At 46.6% G+C, this 26,753-nt stretch overlaps 4 protein-coding genes across 14 annotated transcripts; all 4 read right to left on the reverse strand.

Moving 5' to 3' along the window:
• Window positions 1-3,564: 3,564 nt before the first annotated feature.
• On the reverse strand, window positions 3,565-9,245 carry LOC100832538. Its single transcript, XM_003565667.4, has 3 exons — window positions 7,126-9,245; window positions 6,803-6,994; window positions 3,565-4,215 (listed from the first exon to the last, which is right to left on the reverse strand). Exons 1-3 carry the CDS (start codon window positions 9,162-9,164, stop codon window positions 3,648-3,650), a joined length of 2,799 nt encoding a protein of 932 aa, XP_003565715.1. The 5' UTR covers window positions 9,165-9,245; the 3' UTR covers window positions 3,565-3,647.
• A 1,288-nt stretch (window positions 9,246-10,533) lies between these two features.
• LOC100834093 (V-type proton ATPase subunit E) lies at window positions 10,534-15,289 on the reverse strand. Its single transcript, XM_003565670.4, has 6 exons — window positions 15,071-15,289; window positions 14,222-14,322; window positions 13,863-14,019; window positions 12,794-12,990; window positions 11,678-11,777; window positions 10,534-10,826 (listed from the first exon to the last, which is right to left on the reverse strand). The coding sequence occupies exons 1-6, from the start codon at window positions 15,170-15,172 to the stop codon at window positions 10,791-10,793; spliced, it is 693 nt and encodes a 230-aa protein (XP_003565718.1). The 5' UTR covers window positions 15,173-15,289; the 3' UTR covers window positions 10,534-10,790.
• A 618-nt stretch (window positions 15,290-15,907) lies between these two features.
• On the reverse strand, window positions 15,908-16,520 carry LOC100838077. Its single transcript, XM_003565677.4, has one exon. The coding sequence runs from the start codon at window positions 16,394-16,396 to the stop codon at window positions 16,148-16,150; it is 249 nt and encodes an 82-aa protein (XP_003565725.1). The 5' UTR covers window positions 16,397-16,520; the 3' UTR covers window positions 15,908-16,147.
• A 333-nt stretch (window positions 16,521-16,853) lies between these two features.
• Window positions 16,854-21,399, reverse strand: LOC100830196. Of its 11 annotated transcripts, none has more exons than XM_010232337.3 (5): window positions 21,192-21,396; window positions 20,476-20,511; window positions 20,310-20,367; window positions 18,691-20,213; window positions 16,854-17,563 (listed from the first exon to the last, which is right to left on the reverse strand). In XM_010232337.3, coding segments are annotated over exons 2-5 (1,998 nt in total). In that variant the 5' UTR covers window positions 20,477-20,511; window positions 21,192-21,396; the 3' UTR covers window positions 16,854-17,147. The 11 variants fall into 11 exon arrangements, 10 of the variants coding, with proteins under 10 accessions (XP_010230639.1, XP_010230638.1, XP_014755216.1 ...); XM_010232336.3 differs by having other exon boundaries at window positions 18,691-20,232; XM_014899730.2 differs by lacking the exon at window positions 21,192-21,396 and adding an exon at window positions 21,042-21,185.
• Between the last annotated feature and the right edge of the window lie 5,354 nt (window positions 21,400-26,753).

Consider the following 26,753-nt stretch of genomic DNA (forward strand, 5'->3'; position numbering starts at 1 on the left):
TGACCCGAACCAAGAAAGGCCGGGTGTCGCTATCGTCGTCCCAAGCCCAGCAGGGAACGCTATGTGAGGCTCCGTTTGGGAACGGACTTCCCCGCGCCTGGTTGCGAGTTGCGACGGCGTGTTGATGCCCTGCCGTTCGGATCACAGGACAAAGGCTGACTACGGTATACTACTACGTAAATCGAAGCCAACTTGTTCAATATAAAAATAAAGAACCTGCAATGCATGAACATTTCTGAAATCCCAGCAAAAACTTCCGAATCATGTAAAATAATTTCTTTAAGACAAATGAACATGAACATTTCTTTTATTCTTTAGAATGCATAATCATCAAAATTACTTTTACCATTGATTAAAAAAACGTCAATGGCCGGTGCAATCCCTTCGGGCGGCGGCAAGCCCTGTGGCAAATAGGGTCTCCTGAACTCGTGACGCGAGCAAGACGACAGCTGGATAGTAAAAGGAAAACCGGTTTTGCTAAGAGAAAAGTCGATTGATTCTTATTTGTCGACCCGTTGACGGTCAGATCTTAATCAAAAGGCAGTGCGTGGGAGGTGAGAAAATGAGGATGATGTCCGAATCTTAATCCAACGGCTCTAATGGGTCGACTGAGAATTAAAACATTTTTCTTAAAAACCAACCGACTGAAAATAACGATAGCCAAACAAAAAGAGATGAATACCTCTCGGTCGACTGAGAAACAATGTTTCTTAGCCAGCCGCATGTGTGATTAGCAAACTTTTGACCCCTCAGCTTGCAGGCCAGCCACCCATGCGTATGTAAAAAACATTCGTGCTTGTAGCAACATAAATTCAATACACACTTATATGATTTTCATGTATATTGTTACAAATTTTAAAACGGTGCTAAAAATTTCAAATTTGGAAAATACCGATCCCAACAAAAGCACACTTGCACAACACAGCCAACGCCACGGAGAAAAGAAAAAGGCAAAAAAATAATAACAATTAAATTTAGAAAAAATTCAGGTGAAACTTTACGAGCCATTCTAAAGATTGGAGTGAAACCTTATGAACCATTCTAAAAATTGCGGGTGAAACTTTATGCGCGATTCTAAAAATTGCGGGTGAAACTTTATGCTCAATTGTAAACATTGCGGGTGAAATATTATGCGCGATTCTAAAAATTGCAGATGAAATATTATACGGGATTCTAACAATTGTAGGTAAAAGTTATGCGCGATTCTAAAGCCCACTTGTAGGTAGAAAATAAAAAGAGACACAAATATAACCAAGCAAAAAAAAAAGGATACAGCTCATTGGATTCCACACTCCAAACAAATAGAAAAAATGAGGAAATATCACAAAACCCCAACTGTTGCGTCATTCTTATCACATAACCACAATTTCTGAGTATCTTATCCGAAAACCACAAACGCCTGCCCTAATTACCTCCGTCCCCTCTTAACAGGCAAACTGACAAGCCCGAGCCACATGTAAGGGCTGACAGGGCTCCACCTCCACACCAAAGTACTCGACATCGTCGATGTGCTCCGCCCGCCCGTGCTTCCCCCGACCGGCAGCCATCGGCGCACGCATTCGATGTGGTCGCGTGGCACCACGCGTAGGGGCTACAGCGGTAGTGAGGCAGATCGACGATGACCTCGAGCCCTTCCGCCTCCACACCATGGCGCTCCCGCACGCCTGCACGCCGCCCCTATCCATGGCGAACCGAGGAGGGCCATCACGCTGCAAATCAACATCTAGACCCCGCCTACAGATCCACAACACCCCCTCAGGGAAGAAATGAGAGAGTCGCTCGGTGTCCGCGCGCGCCTTCGATGGGGTGCGGCGGGGTCGACAAGCACGAGCAGCGGCAGCAAGCACGGCGCCTCCGTGTGCCTCTCCGGCCTTGTCCAAGCCTTCCTCGAGACGGACTCCGCCGAGGATCCCGCGCCCAAGGGGACCGCGGTTAACGGGCACGAATCCAGGGACGACAATGGCTCAGCAGCTCGACCTGCCGGCGACACGCGGGGCAGCGGGCGGAGCGCGCGGGTGAGAGCGGCGCGGAGGCACGCGGGGGCGAGCGGCGCGGGCAGAGCGCGTGGGGGCGAGGAGCTTCGGTGGGGAAAAAGAAAATCCACCCTTTGCCAGATCAGCAGCCCCGTCAGCCCTTACATGTGGGCCGGGCTTGTCAGTTTGGCTGTTAAGTGGAGCAAACGATCAGATTTGGGAGGACGGCGGTAATTAGGCCAGGCGGTCGTGGTTTTCAGATAAAATACTCAAAAGTTGGGATTTTGTGATATTTTCTCAGAAAAAATCAATAAACACACAGTAGAAAACAGGCCCAAACCAGCCCACAAAAACTGTCACAAGACTCACAAGCCAAACCCAGGCCCATCCACCTCTCCTGGCCTGCTCGGGGAAACAAATCAGCAGCCATAGCAACCAACGGAAGTTTCCCCTAAAAAAAAAGCAAACCAACGGAAGCTGTATATATCGCGAACTAAATGAGCTACGTAGAAAAATCTGGAAAAACAGAATCGACTGTTAAACAGGATTTCTCACGCGATTGAGCATTAGCAAAACTGAGAAAAAAAAAGTTGTAAAAGTTCACCCAAGGTAGAAGCGACCCAGCCCATCACCACAAAATACTAAGAGCCTGTTTGGGAGGGCTCCACTCCACCTAAACTTCACTTCACCTCTAAACTTCACTCCACCTCAGATTCACTTCACCTGATAAATGTGTTTGGCACACAAACCAGTTCCAGCTACCATTTCCCTTGTTTGCTGGTATTTTTTTTTGTTTCTTTCCATTATGGATCAATACCACACGAGATTACTTCACCTGTTGGTATACGATCATCACAAGTATTTACAAATTGATGAACGTGGCCGATTAACACATCTGCTAATCGATTGATACAAACTGATGAACCTACCGATTAACTCACAGCTGCTGATAGATTGATGCATGTATTTCTTTTGTGTTTCGCGTGTCGTATACATACATCAAACACACAACTTGCTTGCTTTAGAAAATTAACACACAACCCGCGATCCGTTGGAGGAGGTGGCGACGGCTTGGCGACGGTGCAGTCCGGAGGAGCAGCGGCGAACCCCCGTGGCAGCGGAGAATCCTGTTAGCAGCCGCGGCGGATCGCGGGAGATCGAGGGAAGCGCAGCGGGCGAGTCGGCGGATCGCGGGAGATCGAGAGAATCCCGGCGGGTGAGCCGGCGGATCGTGGGGGGACGGCGGACTCGCCAGAGATGGCGCGCGCGGGCTCGTCTAGGGGCAAAGATGTGCCGCCATGGCCCATGGGGACTTTGGGGGTCAGGGAATAGGAGCAGTCACAAGGCTGAGGCTTGAGGATAACGGTTCGAGCTCATAATGGCATTGGTGGGTAAATTATCTCAACTTTAGATGAAGTGGAGCAGGTGAAGCATCTCTTTCTTGACTCCACTTCACCTAATACGTGGAGTTTAAAACGTTTGAGACAACTTCATCTCCTTCACTGGTGAAACTGTAAAGTGGAGCTGTAACAAACAGCCTTTAAGATCGCTAAGCTAACGAGAAAATCGCAAACGCAGGATGCAGCGAAGCGACCAAGAAGGCAAGGAAAGACGTGTATTTTTGGCGAGGTACAAAGAATGGTGTGGTCAATTTTTCGAATTATTCTGTTTCGTTTACACGCTGCTTGAGCTTAGTATCTCCGTATCGTCGACGTCGTCAAACAAGGCCTTGGACACGGAGTCGAACGACCTCATCTCGTCTCCCTCGTCAGACCCCGACGACGTCTGCTGCTGCTTCTTCGCAGCCGTCATGGGCGTTTCAAACACCATGTCGGTGCATGACACCCGCCGCTTCCTCCGCTTCGAGTGCTGCCTGGACCGTGGCACCGCCGCCGGGGGAGGCTCTTTCCCCGGGTGCTTGAGCGCCCACACGCGGTGCAGGTCGGGCACCCAGCTGGTGAAGGAGGAGAGCCTCCGCTCCCTGTTCCGTCGCTCGCGCGCTCGCTCCAGCTTCTCTTCGTGCCTGTCGTGGTGGCGGCTCCTTGTGGGGGGCGCGGAGGCGCTTGCGCTGCCGATGCAGTTCCTGCGCGCGCTACTCCGGCTCCTGTCAGCCTTGGTGTCGTCCTGGTGGTTGCTGCTGCTGGGTAAAGAATCTGAACATGGCATCTCATCGTCGTCGAATAGATCGAACTCCATCTCGGTGTATATCTTCTTGATCACATCCTCCATGGAGTTCATGTACCTGAAAACATTGGGGAAGTCATATTATACACCTGAAACCTGAAAATTATTGGGCCTCGTTGTCATACAGTAACTTTCATTTGAACACTTTGAAAATTACGGGCGTCAGTGTCACAAGTTTTTTCTCTCTCTCGAACATGCACAAATCTGTGTGCCATGCTGTATTAGACAAGTCACGGTGTGCCCTGCGCCCCTATATCCACCATCCATTCAAATCGCTATGAAGAGTGCAGATAAGGGAAAAAAAAGCAAAACTGCAACTGCGCGGGCTCTCGAGCGAAGGTCTGCCGATCTCCCGCCTGCGCCTCCGCCGAGGGCAAGGAAAGGGAGCAAGCTCCGGCGGCCGCCACTGGTTCCTCCGCCCCTGCTACAACGGGCTCCTATGCCCCGGACAGCCCGCTCTGAGCAAGCTCCGGCAGCCGCCACTGGCATCTCCGCCCCCATTACAACCCCTGCCTCGCCCCGCTCCGACGGGCTCCTACGCCCTGCCCCGCTCATGATCCGTCCGTCCACTTCGTCTGTGCCATCGTCTGCACGGGCTGGTGGGGATGGAAGCCAGGTTCTCCAGGTGCTGAAATCGGTCGCCATGGTCCATATGCGGCTGCTGCCGACGAAGGAGATGCATATCCATTCCCAGCACAGCCCTGCGCGGCTGCGCGGTCCTATTCCCCGTCCTTTGTGACTCTGTCTACCCTTTCCATCTAACTGAATGTCCCTAGTGTGAAGAAATTGGAATAGCTACTGCTAAGCCTGCAAAGTCTGAAGAAAATTGTTGCCAGCCGTCCGATTTTAAATGGATGGTGGATATAGGGGCGCAGACCACACCGTGACTTGCCTCTGGCAGGGCACCGGATCCCAGTCCGTTTCGGTGATATAAATCATAACCGAAGAAAATGTAGAGCCCTCCTGCGGCCGCAGACAAGGGGTCTAGTTAGAAGGCCTGACTTGCAGTGGGCCAGTGGCAGCCACCTCACAGCCTCACCACCATTGGCTAGCATCCAGAGGTTGGCTTCACACAGGATGGCTTCGACCAGCGCAAGGCAACCTGGTGTGGCGCTATCGGAAATGCAGCAATGAAGGTAGGCAAGCAGTACTTTCCGTTGAACCCTACGAAAGTTATTGTGCAGCACTATTATCACAGTAAGATCCGTAATACACTAAATACTTTTAACTTTTAAGTTTCAAGTGCAAACTACGTAGTTCCTAGCCCATATTACCATAAACAGGAAGCAAAATTTGGACAACACAACAATCCAAAGTCTATTTTGTAAGAAATGAAAATGGCGCTGAGAAGGTCTAAGAGATAGTCTCTGTTCATCTAAAAAAAGGGTCTAAGAGATACTAGTACTCCAAAATTTGGAGTCCAAGGTTATTTTGAATTGCAATATTTTTGTTTCAAAAGAGAAGGTAAATTTTTCTTTCAAAAGAGAAAGTAACATATTGCAACATATTTCTGAAGTGGTACTTGTAAGTCATAGCTACAGTACAAAAAGGTGTACATGTTAGTCATTTTGATCATACAATATCTTCTTTTTGAGAAACAAGCTACAGTATACCCTTGCGAGTTTCACTTTGATCATACGGTAAAAGGTAAGTGCGCAATATATTCACAAACATGCAGGCCAATATAATATCATTGCACTTCAACTGTCCTTCGAAGTTAGAACCTGATGTACCTATCTCATATTTATTATCGAAATAAATATACTAATATACAATGCTTTCATCCTCAAGACAGGCTCAAGGAACATGAGCACCACCTTCTTGTGATGTACCTATCTCATATTTATTATCGAAAAACCCTACTACCTCATTTTCACAAAGGTTGGCGTATTTGGTTTCGTCAAGACAAAACTTTGACCAAGAAGTACTAAATAATATGTGTTTTTTCATTTTCATACATGAAATTTATATCAATAGATTCATCTTAAAAAGTTCTTGCTAGTAATTATGGTTTCGTGTCATATAAATTACATATTAATAGAGTTATCAATGGTCAAAGTCTTTGTGAGGGAGTATCTCGTATTTATTTTCACGTCATTGGAGCTTACGAATTATGTTTACAGAAGGACGAGAAAGGTAATTATAAATCAAAGCAAATCCTGAGCATTTGAACAATAGGATAAGTTATATAACCTGTAATTACTGGTAGTAATAGTAATAGGGATATACAATAGTACAAAAATGAGCAATACTGAGAAAAGTATGCCAAATTAGGACTTTCATCAGTTTGTTAACAATACCAGGGATTAAAACTACAATTTGCATTTAAGCATGCATATTTTATCTGGTAAAGTACCACTGAGTATGCATGTCTTTCACCAAAGGTATATAATATGGTTAGTTGTTTTCATTGATAGAAGACTAGTTTTTTCACACAAATGCTTGATTCCAGGTACTGTGCTAGTGTGCTTAGCATATAATTCCTGGAAGTAACAAAGCATTGCCTCTATTAGTTTAGGTAGCACGAAGTACAACCTCTACCCACACTTCAACACTGAGACTCCCAAGCCTCCAGACTCCAGATCCAATATCCCAACAAACACACTATCAAAATAAATTCAATGCACACGGAACACAAGACAAACCTGGACTTAATAGTCTTCTCAGCAAACTTAACGATGCTGTCAGACTGAAATGTATCTCCTTGGAGGTTGATATCAATAAACTGCAACAGAGAGCAGATTTCTTTTACCATCTTCTGTTTCAAACCTTCCTCGAAGTAAGGCCCAACTTCAGACTTGATTATTTCCATCCGAAGCAATATCTGCAGTTCATGCCTGAAACATGCTTGTTAAGGTGTACAAGACCACACAATTTCATACGTCTATGGATTTTACTATTGTAGAGGCGTATCATAGAAAATAATTGCAAGGCTGGAAGTAAAATAACTGCGCATTAAAAAGGATACTCTCTAATTTTGTAATTTGTTCTGTACTTTGAGGTCTGCTCTGATGTGGCAGGTGCTGCATTGTTGTCTTTGTACTTCAACACAAGCTCTTTGGGTTTCCTCAGCAGAATACTGGAAGCTTCACAGGCAATTTTTGCATCAGAAGCATCATCTACTTCCCTGTGTTCAAAATACCTAACTGAAATTTTGCCATGCTTAATCAAGAGCGCATGGATGGACAAGCCAACCAAGCGCTCAGCTAAATTCCCCAAATCAGCATCTTCAGAACAAAGACCTTGCTCAATCTTCTGAGGGATACTCCCAAGAAATGCTTCTAAATCTTCCATAGAGGAGAATGCTGGACTCTCTTTATTCACTGGTTGCTCCACTTTGTTGCAATCCACTTCATCCACCGGTTTGTCCATTTTGTTATCATCTGCTCCATCCAATGAAAAATTGACATGAGAAGCTGAAGCTTCCTCCTCTGAAACTTGATTTTTTGCTTCTCCTTCATCCTTTGAGGAAGGACACTTCTCTCCTTCTGTATGAGCTCTTGATGAAGTACTAAGACATGACAATTTCACTTGTTTAAGCCAACACTTCAAAAACCGCAACTTCTTTGATTTAGTGGCATATCTGGTGAAATACAGGTCTTCCAAGTCCACCACCGGCATGCTGCCATCAGCATGTTTGAGGAGCGCATCGCAGAATGTGCTCCAGCTGGTAGTCTCAAGTAGCTTACGGGCCAGCTTGGTTCTCTTCTTCCTCACGCTCTGGTCCTTTGATGGATCAGGCACACAACTATCTGGCATCCCAGGACTTTTCGCAACCAGCTGTCCTAAACCAGCGCCATTCCTATCAACATGCAGTAATGCATAGTTCATCGAGAAAGGCACAAGAACACCATCTACAGAGTTCCCATCTTCACCAGACACTGACACCATTGCACAATAGTTCCTCCTATGAAGGAAAATCAGAATGAGCTGCCACATAGGCATGCCAGCACCAAACCCTTTCTTCTCACCGGCGAGCACCAATTCAAGAAGCCGATGTGGGAAGAACTCATTGTCCATAGCTTCTTCGCTGTCACCCTTGCTCCTATCCCTTGGCGACCCACGGACCAGAACAACCTCGTCATCTCTGCGCATCAACTGCTCCCAATTCCCCACGTCACACACTGTCTTCACATGTATCCTGGAGACACCATCAACACCCACCCGCCACGGTGTGGAGCCAACCACCTCGACCTCACATCCCTTGCAGACCAGCGGCTTCCCCTTCACATCTTCGATCTCCAACACCACCTCACCTCGCCCTCCGCCCCCCTCACACCCAAAGCCAACGCCTCCCCACACGAGCCTGGGCGGTGCAACAACTGACCCTAAAGCAACGGCATCGGTGGTCGTGAACCGCCACCCTAGCTCCGTCACCGCCCCTCGGATCCCTTCGCTGGTGGAACCGACGGCGACCCAACACACCTGTACCCCCCTGGCCGAAAGCCGGTCCTTCACCGGCCCGAAAACCTCCCTAAACCTCTTCCCAAAGGTCGTGTTCTCACCGAATTCCTTGAAATCGGCAGCGGGCGTGAAGAGGACCACCAAATTGGGCGGTCGGTCGAAGACACGGCGGCGGCCGTGCTGGGGCTCGGCGTCCCACGGGTAGTCGTGTTCGAGCTGGAGGAGTGATTTGGCGATGGAGTAAGAGGAGGCGGGAACCCGGGGGTTTGGGCATCCAGGGACAGCGAGGCGGCGGAGCGGGGTGAGTGAGGCGAGGGTGGCCGGGTGGAGGTCGAAGGAGAGCGGGCTGGGGGCGGCGGGGAGGTGTTTGGGGAGGAGGGAGGATGAGAGGATCGGGGAGAGGGAGGAGAAGAAGAGGCGCGCGGCGGAGAGGGAGGTGGGGGAGAGGGAGGCGGCGAGAAGGGAGGTGACGGCTGGGAGGACGACGGCGAGGTAGGAGGAGGCGGCCTGGGCGGTAGGAGTACTAGGGTTTGCGGAGGGTAGGAGGGGGTCGAGGTCGACGAGGAGGACTACGCGGTGGGGCTCGCCGGTGCCGGCCGTCATGGGTGGGCGGCGGCGGCGGCGGGGAGCGGGAGGAAGGGAATTTGGTTGGGGCAGTAGATCTGTGTGCGGGTTTTGGCTTTGGATTTTTTTTCTTTTTTCTAGTGTGGCTTGTGGGGCAGGGGTTTCCAAAATTTTGGCGGGAAGGTTGGACGAGCCAAAGCAGGACGCGGCTGGCTGGCCGCCCGCTGGTGGGGTCCAGTCGGCAGCTACAGATCTAGGCAGAATGAACGGGGTCGGGGAGCGTTTCTTTTCCTTGACGAAATCGACTCTTTCAAATAGTTCAACAAATATCACTCCGGTTGAAAACTTTAAGCAAATTTGAATTTTGTTTCCTCAGTGTGAATCGCTTTAGCATTGAATTTGGCCAAGTGAGCATTGAAGGAACTTAGCAAAATTGAGGGTAATGAAAGTTACTTTAGTGTCGAGCTCTATAAGTTCCACACCAAGGACTCATGCGCCAACTTCAGGAACTTCGATCTGTTAGCGATTTCATAAACAAATTCACAATGCCGAAGTGTACAGTGCTAAACTGGACAAGTTCGGTCCCACAATGATTAGCATTGAGGAAAAGAGGTCAGATTTTATTAAAGTTTTTAGCTCGGATCTTTCTGTTGAACTTTTTAAAATAGGTCAACTTTGACATTTTTCACATGAGGAAGAAGGTGGCCAGCTGTGCCACGGTGGGCGGCGGTTAGTGTAGGAGCGACATATATTGGTGGCAGGCTTTTGATAACCGGTCGATACCACTCCATCGTTTATCAGGCTTACCCCTCTAACAAATGGTTGTACGAGACACAACAAAAACACCGTTTAATCAAAATTCATGTAAATATTTAAAAAAAAAATTATACTCCACGAGTCTTGTTATCCTCTTTCCATCTGCCCAAGCCATGTCGTCTTCCTCGACCCACTGTAACTTCTTTCTTCCTGCTGTAACTTCTTTCTTCGTCTTGTCATCCTCTCTTTCCTCAGCTAGCTCACTCTTTTCCTCCAATACCACTTGCATCAATGAGTATTTTCCCCTTGGCTCTCTGCCCAAGCCATGACCGAATCTGGCGTCCGATATTATACAAGAAAGAGGAGGGATCAATGCATAGGGGTCTTAATGTGGGCCGTGGGCGTCAGGAGAAACCGAGGAAGTGGTAATACGGGCATATGGGTCGTTGGATGTTCATGCACAAAACACTGGCAGGGATGAAAAAACGAATTCAACAGCAGTTGTTAAATAGACATTCCCAATTTAATTTTCGTTCTACTGCGTTCTACCCTGAGTGCTGAAGCCAGACCGTTTTAGCTAATTGGTTATTTCGGATGACGATGTTATAGTCGATACTGCTTCACCCATTCTAAAGCTGATAAAGGGCAACCACAGAGAAAAGTCCCAGTGAGAAAACAAATCACGCGTCCACAGAAATGGCATCACTACACATATGATCATCCAAGCCTGGATATTCAGTTTATTTCGCTTGTTTGGTAAGGGAAAGTCTGCAGTGAAAAGAAGCTCTCCTCCTAACCAAAAGAATGACACATGTAAATTACGGAAGAGCTACCCAAATGATTTCATGGACATTGATCATGAAGGAGCACCGAGCAGCAACTGTGCATAATTCTGTTTACAGGAATTGTTCACGCAGCTACCTGCCCCATAAGGCTTTGACGGATCTGAAAAAAAAAAAGCACAGGTACCACAGAAACGTCAGTACCTCGTGGTAACTGGAGGCAGGATATATTCATATATCCGTGATCACGTATTCATAATATGCTCAACTGAATACAGGACATATTAGACCACAAGAACTCTTTTTTAACTTCTCAGAAACTAGCATCTAGGATTCTCAGATTCCAAGGATATTCCTCCTCGAAAAGAAAAAAAGATTCCAAGGATACAGGAATGTCGGAGCCTCCTGTTTCCCCCCCTGTAACCCCAACTCTGTTATACTCTTGTTTATATACCTTTATAAATATATATACTGACAGAGCCTCTACTACAGTTTTCGGTAAAAAAAGAGGATGCCGGAATGTGGAAAACGTAGGATTACAGTATTGCTGCCGTGTGGAATCCTACAAGATTAATGTTTGATTGCACCACAGGAAAAACGTATGGATCTTTCTAAGAACGGTCAATGGGAATGTTTCTATGAAGCTAGTGCAAATGAATCCTTAGGAAACTCTATGGATTATAATCCTACAGATCAAACAGCAACTCCCAAAAAACTCTTTTTAAATCAGAGGCGTCCTCAAGGACACCAAAGGCACTTCAACATGTAAATGGTAAGTTACCATCTGCAGATCATGTTCATTTTCTAATTAAATATACTAGGTTAAAAAGATACTCCATATAATCAACAAGATTGCTCTCAAATATTAAATGACAAATTTTACCGTAACCAGTTAGCATATAAAATGCACAGTTTCCCCCGGCGCCGATTAGGATGTAATTAATCCAGGGGAAATTTAACAGGATCACTTACGAATGAAAAAGGCAAAGGACAAAAGAACAACACAGTACATACCTCAGGTAGCTTCTTTCTGAAAACAACTTCTAGTCTAGCATCCAATGTGTTTTCGAAGACGATCTTTCCATCTTGGGAAGCTAGTACAACTCCACCAGAGCTAGATTAAAAGGTACAAGAGTAAGCTTTAGACATGACATCCACGGATTTATTAGTCAACGAGCATGATTTAGTTAGTTTCTTCTGGAAACAACAGGTCTAGGAAATTTACTCAAGAGAAAGGACCACTCAAATGGACTATAGTATGAAAATAGGAATAGCACTTCGAAAAACATGTGAACACGTAGGATAGCAATGCATAAACAATTGAACAAAAGAAAAGAGAAACCACAAAGAAGAATGCTGGCAATGGTGGCACTGGCAGCAGCTTCTTCAGGGTCGAAATGAGAATGACTTGTTCTTTCTTTCTTGCTTAAGGAATAAGTCAATCTGCCTCTGCCTCCTCTTTAAACAGACAGGTCCAAACAAATAGCTCTAGAAGTGAAGAGATAGATAAATATTCTAATAGACAGCTTGGGTATCAAGTCACTAAAAAATGCAAGATAAAGGTACTGCTGTAAACAAAATAAAGGTGTGTGTCTTTGCCACTGCTGCACATAACAGCTGGATGGAGATATTCCTTCCTAATGCCCCATTCCAATCCACACAATGGGAGCAACAGGGCACTGTTTCAAGAATAAACACAAACATGCCAAGAATATTGAGAAAAGAAAATCCCTTCTTCCAGTTACATATGCTTCTACCATATGGCATGTACCATTTGCCCATTTGCATCTAAGAATGTTGCATTTAAGCCGCCTTACAACAGGTTCTATCATAACACAACTCAAATACTCGAGTAAAATAAAATGCAATCTAATCATACCAAAGTCCTTCAAATGCTAGTGCACATTCAGGAAGGAAGCGCTGATTATTGAAATCATGATTATGAGTAAAAGACGTGAACTATGATGGATACTTATGGCTTACTATTCCACACAAAAATGCAATTAACCTTCCATAAAATTTAAATGATGATCATATTCCTCAAACAAACAAAAATGATGATCTTGAGTAAAGAGGTGTAGTATGATGGATACTTGTGGCTTATGTACACAAAAAGACTGCAAGTATTACCAGGATTGGCCATGTGCCTCATAATGACTAGGAGCAGAAGGCAGATAGACTTGACGGTCTACCACGATTTCAGGCGGATATACATTTGCTTTTTCCGCATATTCATTCCTCGCCAACTCCAAAACTGATTCAACGAGATCACGGTCCTCCTTCCTGCAGCGGAGAATCACCGCTGGTTCTTTCAGACGCAACAAACCCTGGTGAGGTAACATGTCGCATTAGATAATACTACTGGCTATTTAAAAAGTCATGGAAACACCGAAATAGTGCCTATTTATTAAAAATAAAAGATCCAAGTGTCTCTACTTACGATATACAGATGGTTGGCTCTACTCGCTATATACAGATGGTTAGATATACCATAAATCTAATGATTCCTCAACAACAGCAACTATTTACATTCAACTATTGTCTACTCATGTAATAAAGTCTTACAAAAACAAAATACATATATGTGGAACAATAACCCTTGCAAAAGTTAAGAATATAGTAGAAAATTATCACAGTTTAAAATCTACTCCAAGAAGTAGAAATGTTACTCTTCAAGGAGAAGAAAATAACCAGTTCCTAAACTTTCACAGCTACTGCTGGAATTTGGCAAACTAAATCCAAAATAACCAATTTTAATTTTTTAGTCAATTTCCATGGATATCTGCTGTTTTTCAAGAAAATAATTCACTCTGTTACATATTTGGGAACATGATGGTATTACAGACAGCTTCTGCCCAAAATCAGAGAGTTTATGACCAAATTTAACATCGGTATTGGATTGTGTTAGTGTTATCGTTAAAAGTAAGAGTCCTACCACCACAGAGTAACCAGGAAATGGCCTGAAAATGGTAGCCTAAGGGAGACCGGTTAGTCGGTTACTAGCTCGAGAGTCGTGTATTCTATGTGTCTCCTCTTGGCAGTGCAGATGTTCTTATGTGCCTACCGGTGGATGAATTCACAACCCATGTTTTCATGCATTATGTTGCAAATGAGCTATTACTTGCAGTAGCAGCAAAAAAGATCACACTTCGTATTCAAGTTAAGATAAAAAAAACCATGCACATTGTACTCTGCTGACCTGAACAATAAGTATCCTGATAAGTTTCTTGTAGGTTTGATGATCTCGGCTTTGGAACAATAGCTGTTTCCCAGCTGACTCCATCATAGACTTTACCAAATCATCTTGAGCTTGAAGAACTTCGATTCGGGAAGCATTGAGCTGCATTGAGTATTCACTGCATAAAGTAACACACAATCAAATTTAGAGAGCAATCCATCTGTTTTATCTTGTTTGCGACATCCTAGATTTATCCAGATGAGGAGGCCATTATGCCAAAAGGAGAAAAGTTACAATTAGTATCTGATGAACTGGTTACTCTCCAGTGTGCAATTTGTAGAAGAAAAATAAATAGTACAACCCGGACTAAGAACTTTTACATTTTCTTTTTGATAGCAACTTGCTTCTCTTTCCGTTCATACTCCTGCCTGATCTTCTTCTTTTCAGCTTCCACCAGTTGCAATTTCTCAATTTCAAATTCCTGAGTTATCATTCTCATCAGAAAATTAGTATATAAAATTTGAAGAAGGCATCACCCAAATTATTAGGATTTACTCAAGCCATGCTCACCCATTATCAAATATCCCAACAATCCAATGCACACAAAAAAAACAATGGAAATAATAGACTAACAGAGTACTTCAGGGGAACATTATAAAGTTTTTTTTTCCGACAAACCTCAAAGGGGTAGGGAGTTCCTGCAATTCACCGTAGAAGAGTAGTTACCCAGTTAAGTATATAACTTTTCTAGAGTTGCATTACATTGTAGCACATAATTTGTTACTGTGCTATTGAAGGAAGGACAAATGGATGTCCTAATTAGTAGCAGCACTCGTACAGAGATACTCTAGTCATGCTAGAGAATCTGCAAAAATTGCAATATATGCCACAGATCACAAACATTTGACGAGGTTCCATAAAAAAAAAACAGATCACAAACATTGCTAGCATAAAATTCGAACATTCCAGCAGCACGCGATGTAGGAATCTCAAGACAAGGCTAATCCAAAAGGCAGCCCCCCATTAACCCAGGCCCCAAAGAAGACCTCTCAGGGCGACGTCGTTGTCCGATCCATGCCCCCAGTTCGCTAGCACCATACGCTACCCTGGAGCCTTAACGCAACAGATCCGACCCTCCGCGACCCCGATCTCGCCGATCGCAGCCGGGATCCAAAGCTGACAAGTCCCCTAGAAGTGGAACGCACAGCGGAAGCGGAACCCAGTGTTACCTCGGCGGAGGCGACCTCGATCTCGGAGGCCTTCTCGACGGCCTCCAGGCGGATGAAGTCCGTCATCTGCTTGAGCTGCCGCGCCACATCCCCTTGGTCCATCTTCGCGGTCGGTTAGAAAGATAGCAGTGACTAGTCAGCCCTTCTTCTCCGGTGATCGGCGGGGCGGTGACGGCGTGCGGGGATGGGTTTTGATTTCTCGTGGAGGGTGTCGCGGGCGGCGTCGTGGCGATTCGTTTCTACGAGGGTCACGTGGTCGACGGGGCCAGTTTTGCACGCGCCCCCTTGGGCATTACCAGTGTTTGAGTCAGATCCGAGTTTGGATTTGCAATCTGCTCCAAACACGATTTATTCTTCGTTCTTCAAAGTTCAAACCCTGGGCAGTGTTGAGTAACTTACAAGTTTTGATAATTTTTATCTAAAAATTAGTTTCTACAGTACTCCATCCATTACATGATTCTTGTCGAAAAATTACATGTATCTAGACGTTTTTTAAGAATAAATACATTCATTTTTGAGCAAATTTGAGACAAGAATTATGAAACGGAGTGAGTACAATATTTTTTGCAGTACTTTAGTTTCTACAATTACCTTTGTTTTCGCGAGTATTTGACATGGAGTTATTTATTACACCAGATGTAGGAGTATGCAAAAACTGAATACAAACACGAAAAAAATTCGTACTAGTGAAATTAACACTTGTCTTTTCGTGAGAGAGCTCTGTTGTCTGTTCGTCTTTGCTGGTATTACAAACTGGGACAGTTCATGTTCGGTCCACACTCGCGTAAAGCATAAACGCTGAGAAAAAGCTCGAGTGGCACAAGAACGAAGAAGATAGAGTACGCAATTTGAGCTGGCACAAACTAGGAGTATGCTCTTTAAACTTGTACTCCGTATATACACACAGGTAGGGCACACGGGAACTCTGAACCAGCATACCACGCACAAGAGAAGCCCAAAGCAGACGCCGGGTGAGATGCGCATCTACGAGAACGAACGATAAAGGATTACAGGGTACACACATGAATTTCTACTCATCGCCAGAAAAAGCAGCAAGAGGTCCGGGGCCCCTGGCTTTCAGAAGTAGGGGAAGCGCCCCATCATGGCCGGCGGCGAGCCGGACTCCCTGCAGAGGGAGTCGAGCTTCCACCCGGGCACAGACACGGACACGGACTGACTCTCCTTTCTGCTCGCCGGGGAAGGCGAGCCCGGGCTGACGGGCTCCTTGGTCGCCGCCTTCACCGCGTCCACGGCGCCGCCCCCCGCCGCCGGCCTAGGCGCCGGGACGATGGTTATCTCCGGCGTCCGACTGCTGCTCCCTTCCATCTCCTTGCTTCTTCCTAGTGTATGCTGTAGAGAGACCTTTTTTCAGTGTTAGAACCAGTGTTCTGTTGTGCAGTGCAGTGCAATCTGCTTTGCCTTTATGCAATTTGTATCCGGCTTTACACGGCGAGGAGACAAAGATAAGAGCGACGGCGATGGGTTTGGTTCTCTTCTTTATTGGTGGGAGAGGATAAGATCAAGATCGTCATCATGGGTTTTATTTTTGAACAACTCAGCACTGAATTATCCTTGAATTATTGCTCAAGATATTGACGAGCTGGTGGACCTTGACAGAGACCGATCGCTTTTCTTTCGTGGTTAGTTTTACCTTATCCTCTTTCCGGGGTAATTTTGTAAAATTTGGCTTTGAATCATTCAAAATGATGGTTACCAAGTGGACAACTGTGGACATAAACATCTTTCATGTGATCAATCGGAAAAATAAATGGCCACCAAAATATCAATTCCATGGTCCATACTCTAGATTCTTATATTAAGATCAAGATCAAGAGCACTTTTCCTAGGACCCGTCAGTAAAAGAAATGGCCAGCAAAATATCAATTTTCATGGTCACTCCAGGTCCTTGTGTTTGAACCTAAATGCGACTAGCAGACTAACATGTACTGGTTCACCTGGATAGAAATATATCTATAATCTAATCTACCAAACATCAAACTAAATAAAGATCAGGTTACATACATCGAGCACTTGTACAACAGAACGAGTGAACTGCCAGACTTGGGACTGAAAACAATCATAAGCCGAAAAGATCATTGGTGCCAAAGATGGATCCACCAAACTGCCTGGTGTTCAAGTCTCCGCCATCAAGGGCCGATGGGAACCTGTCGAGCCACTGGGTAAGGTTTGGGCTGTCTGATGAATCCTCCACCCACGGCGAGGTCATGTCGATCTCATCAAGCGCAATCGGATCCCCGTCACCTTTCTTCTTTGTTGTCATTTTGGGGTCAGAGTGGAGCATGCGATTGTAGTGCACGTAGGCTTGGTCGGCCAATGCCTCTTTGTCCAACTTGTTGCGCTTTTCAGAGTAGCTCTGGAGGATGATACTCCAGTCCCTTTGGAAGGTCAGGGTGCTGCAGACCTGACTCACTATTCTTACAGCAGCATGTTGCAATGCTGGCGCTGAATCGCCGTACTGTTCCCACCACATCCCTGAAGAGCACAAATTTCGTTAGAAATACATCCAGACAAAGAGAAATACACGAGAGCCATCAAGCATAGAAGACAATAAGCTGCATTGCAACATGTTCACCTAAGACCAGTAAATTGGAACTATCATTATCGGCTGCAGGAAATAGGTGCCAATGCCCTAATATCGATGCAGCTACTACTTAGGAGACTAAAAATGGAGAGCCACTCAGCCATTTTGAAGTGTGATATTTAGCATAAGGGAGAAACCCTGGAAAATAAACTTTTTATGACAAGTGCTCCAGGATAAAATACAGTTGGCTTACCTACTCGAGAAAACGCCCAGTTTATCTGGTGTTGCCACTGAGATAATTGGTGTTGAAGATATTGTCCTGTTTTTTGAAGAGATTTCTCAAAGGGTGGTGTAATTGTAGATTTACTGAAATGCTAATGTTTTGCTTGGTTTTCCCTTTTGTGACTACTACAGCTTGTGCGATCTGGCAAATTAGAGAAGAAATGGATACTGGAAATCATTGTCCCGTCAACCTATTTATACTTATTCAAAATCCTATCTTACATGCAGAAATGTAATCTTCTGTTATAATAGGGAGAGCAAATCAAGATGGATCATAATATATAGATCATGTAGGTTTTGCTGGTTTCATGGTTCAGTTCAAGAATGAATATGCTGAAGATGTGGTTTTTGAAGAGTTTGTGTTTTGGGTGTGAGGTGTGCTCATAGGTCAAAGGATGGTAGTGCGATGCACTCAAAATTGATGTGTACCATGTGGATCTTGCTGGATGCAGCCGACAACCCCTCGTTTATGTAACGATTGTAAGAACATTAAAAGTTTCAATAAAAGTTGGGTACAAATTTTGTCTAAACATGAAATAAAAATAAGGATCATTCCCAAAAACAGCATCAGATATTTAACTGTACGCTTAATGTGCTTGTATATATATACCACACAATAGTAAATATACAGCCACCAACTCCGCTTGCAATTTTTTGTTGGAATATGGACACATCAAAAGTATCAACCTGCTATCCTTGTGGTTAATTCTGGTACCATGCTTATGTTGCAAGTAAGCAAAGTAACCTGTTCATGCATTCAAGAATATTAGAATGGTGCAGTTCAGGTAAGTACTACCTGGGGAGGTGTTGTTGCGGGCCTCTTTAGCAATGTTGGAGGCAAACATCCCTTGTGCCTTGCGGAAAGCATGCAGTTCAGAAGTGATACCTTGCCTTTGGTCTGGGGCTGTAAGCACTTTATCCAGAACATGGTAGAACTCCTCCTTGATACTAGAGAAAAATTTGACTTCTGGACTATACTGGATGCTTGGGTTCAGAAAAGCAGCTGCTGAATGAAGAGGCGAGTGCAACTCTACCTGCCATTTTTGCTCCACAATGTCCAGAAATGACTTGCATTTGCTCTCATCCATTATGTAGTATGTTCTAATAGAGTCCATCACCTTTGTCATAGACTCATATATATAACCAATGGCAGCCTTGCCTCCTGAGACATCCCTCATGACCCTCAATAGTGGTTCAGAAACAGCCGCTATCTCTTCGACTGCTCGCCAAAACTCCTCGTCATTGAGGACCTCAACGCAGGATATACTAAGAGATCTATTTGCATATGGTGAAGATACATAGTCAGAGCTGTGAAACATTTGCTTCAGCTTTGACCTGTGCCTCAACAATGACTGCAGAGTGAGAAAATCTGATACAGACTTTGTAATCCCTGAGCAAACAAGCTCCTGCCCTACCATACACTTTCTCATAAGATCAAGAACCCAATTGTTATTGTAGATAAATCGTGTGATGGATTGCGCTTGACAGATGCACTGGTTCACCCAATCAATCTTGGAAAACTCATCCAACATTGAGTTCACACAAAAAGAAGCACAGGGCGACCAAAAAATGGTGTTGTAGTTCTGCACGATCAGCTTATCTATATTGCCATAGTTTATATTCTTATCACTGATTATTTGAACCACATTGTCTGGACCAACTTCCTGAATCACTTCATCAAAAAGGTCGTACAGCCCTCTGTGGCTTTTCATGTGTGGAGAAGCATCTACTGTTTTGAGGAAGAATGTCCCAAGTGGAGACGACACAGAAAAGTTGATTAGAGCTTTTAATTTGTTATCAGTCCACGAATCGGCTAATATAGTACAACCTGTAGTCACCCAATCCTTTTTTATCTCCTGAGTTCGCTGCAGAACCTCTGATTTGAGCTTCTGCAGCCACTTTGTTCTCAAAACATCGGCTGATGGCCCTCGGAACCCCTGTCCAACAAGTGTGTCCATCATATGCCTGTACGAAACGGAGTCTGCGATACTATAGTCCAACTTATTCTCGAAAAAGAACTCAGCTATGCACCGTTCTGCTTCCAAACCTGAAGCTGGACGCGGTTTGTTTACAACACCAGATGTTCTCAGTACTGGAGGAGACACTTCCAGGCCAAGCAGCTGAGTCGTCTCGACGGCAGGAATAATAGGAGGTGAAGTAGGCAGCCCTGGAGATGAAGGCTGAGATGGAAGTTCCCGCGTTCTTTTCGGAAGTACCGACAATTCAGCTACACGTTTCCTCTTGAGAAGCTCAAGCTCCCTATGCGATTCCTTGGCTTCTATGAGAGCAATCACCTTTTCCCTGACATCATCCTTCACCCTGACACAAGGGTTGACACCTTTGCTTGGAATTTGAGACAGATGAAACTTGAACCTGCTTATACCACCATTTATAATCTTGAGGCAGAATTTGCACCTGACCCTGTTCCCGTCCAGCTTGTCGCCGTACTCCCAGCAGGCATCCTTCTCCCGCACTGAAGCAGTAGATAGCAAATGATCACAAAAGATAAATGCAGCATACCGTTGTTTGTTATATGAATGATTCGGATTTACAGATGATACAATTGAGAGAGGAACAATACTTTATGGTGAAGCTGGAGCCGACTTCAAGTCGATATCTGCAAAAGAATTAAAGGCATGAACACAAAGACCTCCTTCTTATGATGTTATGAAAAAATTTGGGTAACTAGGAACTGAATGTATCGCAAGTAGAAGCTCAAAACCTAAATCAGTTTGAAACAAGTCAGTTCAACTGTGGGGAAGCAGCATATCGTAGTGTGTGTAGCTGTGTATACAATACAACACAACTGTTTTCAGATATTACATCTTCAAATTATTAATCTCGTTCCGCGAGAATGCTCTGAAAACTTTCGTGTAACAACAGGGAATTTACTAGTGTTTACAACAGTGGAGCATTTCGCAACCTACAATCTACCACTACTGCTTAAATGCAGTCAAACGGTCTTTTATGCTGTCTGCAGCCCTGATCGGGGAATTCAACAGCCAGAGTATCAGCAGCAGAAAAGGAAACAAAATTGATTTATTTTTCGATGTTTCCCCTTTTGTTTGCTCGTATCAACCCAACTCCCGCAACTGTTCGAGCCCGCCAAGCACAATAGCTTCAACGAGGAATTTCATAGATGGATACCAAAAATTTAGGCCAGATCGGCGAAATAATCGCCCCGATTCGCGAGGAATAATCGCGTGCGGAGTAAATCGAGATCCGAGAAGGATCCGAGTTCGTCTAGCTTGTGTAGATCGCGGGCGGGCGGAAGGAGACGGGGGGAGCTGTGCTGACCTGAGCTTCGGAGCAGCGATTTTGGTAGGGTGTTTTCTCTTCTCGTGTCTCCCCGATTTATCGTCTCCTGGTCGGTAGGTGGCCGCCGCTGCGTGGCGAGCGGAGCTGTGCCTTTGCCGTGGAGGAGAAGAGCGTGCGAGATGTATAAAGCTTGGGGAAAGGGAGAAGGGAATGGATGGACTGCGGGGGAGTACCGCGACGCGAGATACCACGATATGGGTCGGAAAAAAAAGATAGATAACCACGAGATGGACGACCGTCTCGTCCCGGTCTGCAAGGAAGAGACAGGGAAAGTGGGCGCGACCCAGCGGAAAACAGCGAATGGCAAGTCCGACCAACCGTCGCACGGCAGAGCGCCCGGCGGCCGGCGGGCAACCCCAAGCCGGCTGAGGGCATCGTCGACGCCATCTCGGCGGACGTCGAACGCACTTCTTCTCGTTGTGAGGCGCGCTAATTTTTTATAAATAATACGATCCAGGCCAACTGGAGGCAGGCTGCGCAGAGTGGGGGTCCCGCAAGAGGCAATTGGCTTCGTCCAGGTCGACTGAAACCCAGTTGGCTTCGCCCAGGTCGACTGGATGCAGTTGGTTTCACCGAAACCGATTGAGGCTAATCAGTTTCACCAAAACTAGTTGGTTGCATGATCAATACATACACGGTCGAGGTCCAATTTTTTGTCTCGAATCCTTGCGGTTTTCTTGATAACTTGATAAAGTAACATACATAGATAATGTGTTGGACAATTTTTGTGTCGATTCCTTGCGGGTTTTTTGAACTGAAAGACTTGACAATTTGGATAAATTAACATGCATCGATAATGTGCTGGTTACGGAACCAAGGCACGACTAAATTAACATACATCGATAATATCGTAATTGGACAGAATTAAAGATAGCAAATACAATTGAAACACAGTACAAGCACTACTGAGTCCACTTAGGCCATTTTCCGCTCGTGTCGCCACGTTCTTCTGCAGCCTTTGCCACGGCGGCCCTTTTTCTTTGCCTCTCCCTTTCTGCCTCACGAGCATCCTTGCGCCTTCGTTCCTCCTCTTGCATCTCAAGCGTTTTCTCCCTGTTTTTCCTTAGTGCTTCATCAAAGTAACGACGTTGTTTCGCCCTATGCTCTTTCAGCTCTCTCTCTTGCTCCTCTTTCTCCTGGGCTGCAGCTTTTTCCGCACGCTCCTCCGCGTGAAAACGCTGCCATGCACTTCGGGACCTTGTTTTAATCTCTTCCACCGCCCAATCCGGCATCTCCGTGTCAATCCAACGATACCACATGCATAGGGGCGGAGGAGACTACAAAATAGCCTAATGTTACAAATAAATCGAATATGACACGCACAACATGTTTAAGCACGCCTATATGTGCTTACCGGAGGCTTGTCGTACGGCGAAACCGGGACAGGTGGATCATGCTCATAGTTCGCACACATGAAAAACTTCATGCCCAGCTTATCCGAAAAATCTTTCACCTCCTTCACCTTGCATAGATTGCCGCACAAACACCTGAGATGTTCCACCCCCGGAGGCAACATCGCTTCTTTCATCTTCCTCGGCCTCTCGCCCTGGTCAGAGCAAGACAAACTCATTGGGAGACACTGGAATATTGGAAAAAACAGTAGTGGGAAGGATGCTTGGATGACTACCAAAGATGAGGTATTTATAGGCTCTCAAACTCATTCTCCCGCCACCGTTTCTTGCCTGGTTTTCCCGCCACCGTTTCTTGCCTGGTTTTCCTGCCACCGTTTCCCGCTTTGTTTTCCCGCCACCGTTTCCCGCCTATTTGTATCTTCTATAACTATAAAAGATCGGCCATGGTATTGAAGTGTAGTCTCACCATTTCATCTGGTCCCAGAGGCTATTGTGGTTAGCCGGTGATTTCAAGGTAGACAATAGGATAGTTCCATGGGACGAACTCATTAGTAGTGACACCCTACTAACTGAGCTGGGCCACCAATTAAGAAGGTGCAATTTCCCATTGAGGACTTCTGCAGAGATACGGCAGGAACTGCTAAGTTTGCACGAAAGGTGGAAGAAGCACAGTCAAGGTAAGAGTGAGTCATACCTACAATGGGCTAGAAAACATCCATTGTTATGGGTTGAAGAAGAGGAATCCGATGAAGATATCTTCATGCCAAGCAAAACGGGTAAGAGTTCTTCATCGTCCAAGGGGAAGAGTACTGCACCGTCGAAGGGAAAGAGTACATCATCGTCCATGGGCAAGAGTATTTCATCTTCGTAGGGCTAGAGTTAGGTTATCTTATTTTAAGTTTTCGGTTTTAATTTCAGTCTTTCTATTGCATATGTATTTCAGTCCTACCGTTTTTAATTTGCAAATGTAACTTGAATAAGAATGCGAGAAACAGTAACATGTCTCTCTCATACATAGGTAGAAATATGTCTCATACATAGGTATAAATATCTCTCATACATAGGTATAAATATGTCTCATACATAGGTAGAAATAAGTCTCATACATAGGTCCTACAAGCAAATATCAGGCACGGCGTCTGGGACGGCGTTCCGGGGGTGCCTGTGGCGTGGTCCAACCATACCTATGAGGTGGCACAACGTTGCACGGAGGAATCACGGACCCATCCTCGCGATACTGTGTATCCTCCTCTGTGGGGTCTGGTGGCGGAGTATTGAACATCCAACTGTGTTGGACAGAATAGTCCTCTCCTTGAGCGTGATCCTGCTCACTACCCCATGAGGGTTCGGACAACGATGACTAATGCCCGTAGGCTCCTGCATGTGGGAAAGTACTTAGCATTAAAATTGTGTAGCAGTCATGGTAATGAACACCATAGATAGAAATATACATACCTTGTGGCTGGGTCTTTGGACGAAACTCAAAGTTCATCGTGGGACTCTGCTAGTGCTGCCACGCCGAACCTCCAGCTTGAAAAGAAGGGGGCTGCTGCTCCCACGCCAAACCTCCAGCCTGAAAAAAGGGCTACTGCTGGTGCCAGTAGTCGAAAGAAGACTGCAGCTGGTGCCACGACGAACCTCCGGCCTGCTCAGGAGGTGGTGGCCTGGGCGTCGACTGCTCTGGTAGACGTGGACGCGGGTGGTGTCGGGGGTGCGGTGCTTCCTGCTGACGTGGCCGCTGCTGGTGCGTGGAGGGACGCGGGGGCCGTACGGATGCCTGGTGGTGAATGACGTCCGAAGTGCGGGTGCACGTGATAGCCGCGTAAACAGAGCGTAGCTTCTCCTCCATTCGTCTAAGCCAGGACTGGTGTGGCTCCCGTGGTAGTAGAAGTGGACCGGTCGAAAGCGAACGTCCATACGCAGCGAACTCGGCCTGTAAATCCTGTGTCAACTGTGCCTGCAATTGGCACGAAGAGTATTACATATATATGGCAAAGTACGTAACAAACACATGCATTATGTTAATAGAAAATATTTACCGCGTGCTGTCTAGAGCCTGAAGTAGACTGGCTAGGTGTCGTAGCACGGGGCTCAGACACCAGGGATGCGTGGGCACCCCCTTTGAGGTTCGGCAGTGGGCGACGGGGATCGCCCCGGCGGTCGCCGGCGAGGCCAATGCAAAGCGTAAGAGCACAATGAACACGAGATCGTTTATCCAGGTTCGGGCCACCCTGAGGTGTAAAACCCTACGTCCTGCTTCTGAGTTCGCTATTAGCCAATGAGTTAGGATTTACAGGTTGCCGGGGGAGTCCCCGGGTGCTCTCCCTTTTCGGCTAAGTGCCTTTTGCTACTTCTGGCTACTACCAGTGGTGAACTGAGGATTCATCCAACCCTTTGACCGTTGACGGGGGTCCTCCTTTTATACCGATGGGATGCCAGAGGTGCCATGGTGCATGGGTGACAAATGGCGAGCAGAGAGCTAGGGCAGCTCCTCCTCGGTGCGCTGGCTTGCATGCAGATTAGGTAGCCCTGCAGCTAGGGGTCTAGGCGCCTGAAATTTAGCCCAGGCGGGTCACTGTAGGCTGAAAGGACGGGGAATCCCCTTTTGGTCGGAGCATTTAATGCTGGCGTGTGCTTCACTCCTCGTCTTGACGAATCCTGCACGCAGCGCGCCCGCCGAGCGGCCACGTGGTGTCGCTGTTGCTCCCGCTCGCTCCTGCTCTTGTAACGGACACTTGCGCCCGGGAACACCCTCCCCGGCAAGTAAACTTCCCAGGAAGCGCCCCGGCGGGATTTCTCCTGCTGCCCCGCCAGGCAACCCTCGCCGCCCGTCAAGCCCTGCCGGGTTGGTGACTTGCCGGGCAGCTCATGCGGAGCTGCCTGGGGTGCGGTCCCTCCGAGGGGGCAAGCGAGGTGGCCCACGCGTCATGCAGCGGTGGTGCCCTGGGTGCCACTGGTGCGACAGTAGCTCCCGGGCGTGGGCCGGCAACGCCTGTTCCCGGATAGAACCTTCCCTGCTCGGTTGCCGGGCTACGCCCTTAACCGACGCCTGGGTCCCGAGCCGCTTCGGGGCCCTGCTTATGCGCCGCTTGAAGGGTTCTGCCATTACGTGCAGAGTAGTGGGCGCGAGATTTCCGCCTTAACCTCCCCATTAAACACGGGTGGTTAAGGCCACGCCCTGCGTTATCCCCTCTTAGGGGGTAATTATCCCAGCGCATCCGAAGGGTGCGGATGCGACCGTTGCTCGGCGCCGAGGCGCTATAAGACCCCGCCGCTGCGCTAGGGAGCAAACACTTAGCCCCCCAGCTTTTCCCCTTCGTCTCCAATCTTCCTCGCGCCCCTGCCTCCGGCCAGCTTTCGCCCACACCTCTCATGGCGCCCCCCGCTCCCAAGAAAGGGAAAGGCTCCAAGAGGCCTGCAACCGGCAGGAGCGAGGAGGCTTCCCAGAAGCCCGTCTCGAATAAGGACCAAAAGAGGAGGGAGCTGAGGGCCTCGTGCGCCTTCTTCCGGCCCGGCTACAACAGCGAGGCGCTGGACAAGGTCCGGCACGCCGGTGCCTCGCACTTCAACGAGTACGGGGAGACCCTCATTTTCCCCGCCGGCGCCGACCACCAAGAAAACGACTTCCGGGTGTTCGCGCGCTTCATCCTTGCCGGGTTGGTGCCTCCGTACTCCCTGTTCCTCCATGCGCTCATGGAGGCGTACCAGCTCCGGGTGGCGCAGCTCCCCCCCACCTCCCTCTTTCTGCTTGCCGTCTTCCAATTCCTTTGCGAGGTGTTCGTCAGATTAATGCCGTCAGTGGTGTTATTCCGGCACTACTTTGTTGGAAATATGCCCTAGAGGCAATAATAAATTTGTTATTATCATATTTCATTGTTCTTGATAAATGTTTATTGCCCATGCTATAATTGTATTGATTGGAAACTCAAATACATGTGTGGATAAATAAACAAATACCGTGTCCCTAATACGCCTCTACTAGATTAGCTCGTTGATTAAAGATGGTTAAGGTTTCCTAACCATAGACATGTGTTGTCATTTAATAACGAGATCATATCATTAGGAGAATGATGTGATGGACAGACCCAAACCTAAACATAGCTTTTGATCGTGTCACTTAAGTTTAAGTTGCTTATGTTTTATTATGTCAAGTATTATTTCTTTAGACCATGAGATCATGCCACTCCCT

The sequence above is a fragment of the Brachypodium distachyon genome, chromosome 2 (genome assembly GCF_000005505.3).
Source record: "Brachypodium distachyon strain Bd21 chromosome 2, Brachypodium_distachyon_v3.0, whole genome shotgun sequence".
Classification (NCBI taxonomy): domain Eukaryota; kingdom Viridiplantae; phylum Streptophyta; class Magnoliopsida; order Poales; family Poaceae; genus Brachypodium; species Brachypodium distachyon.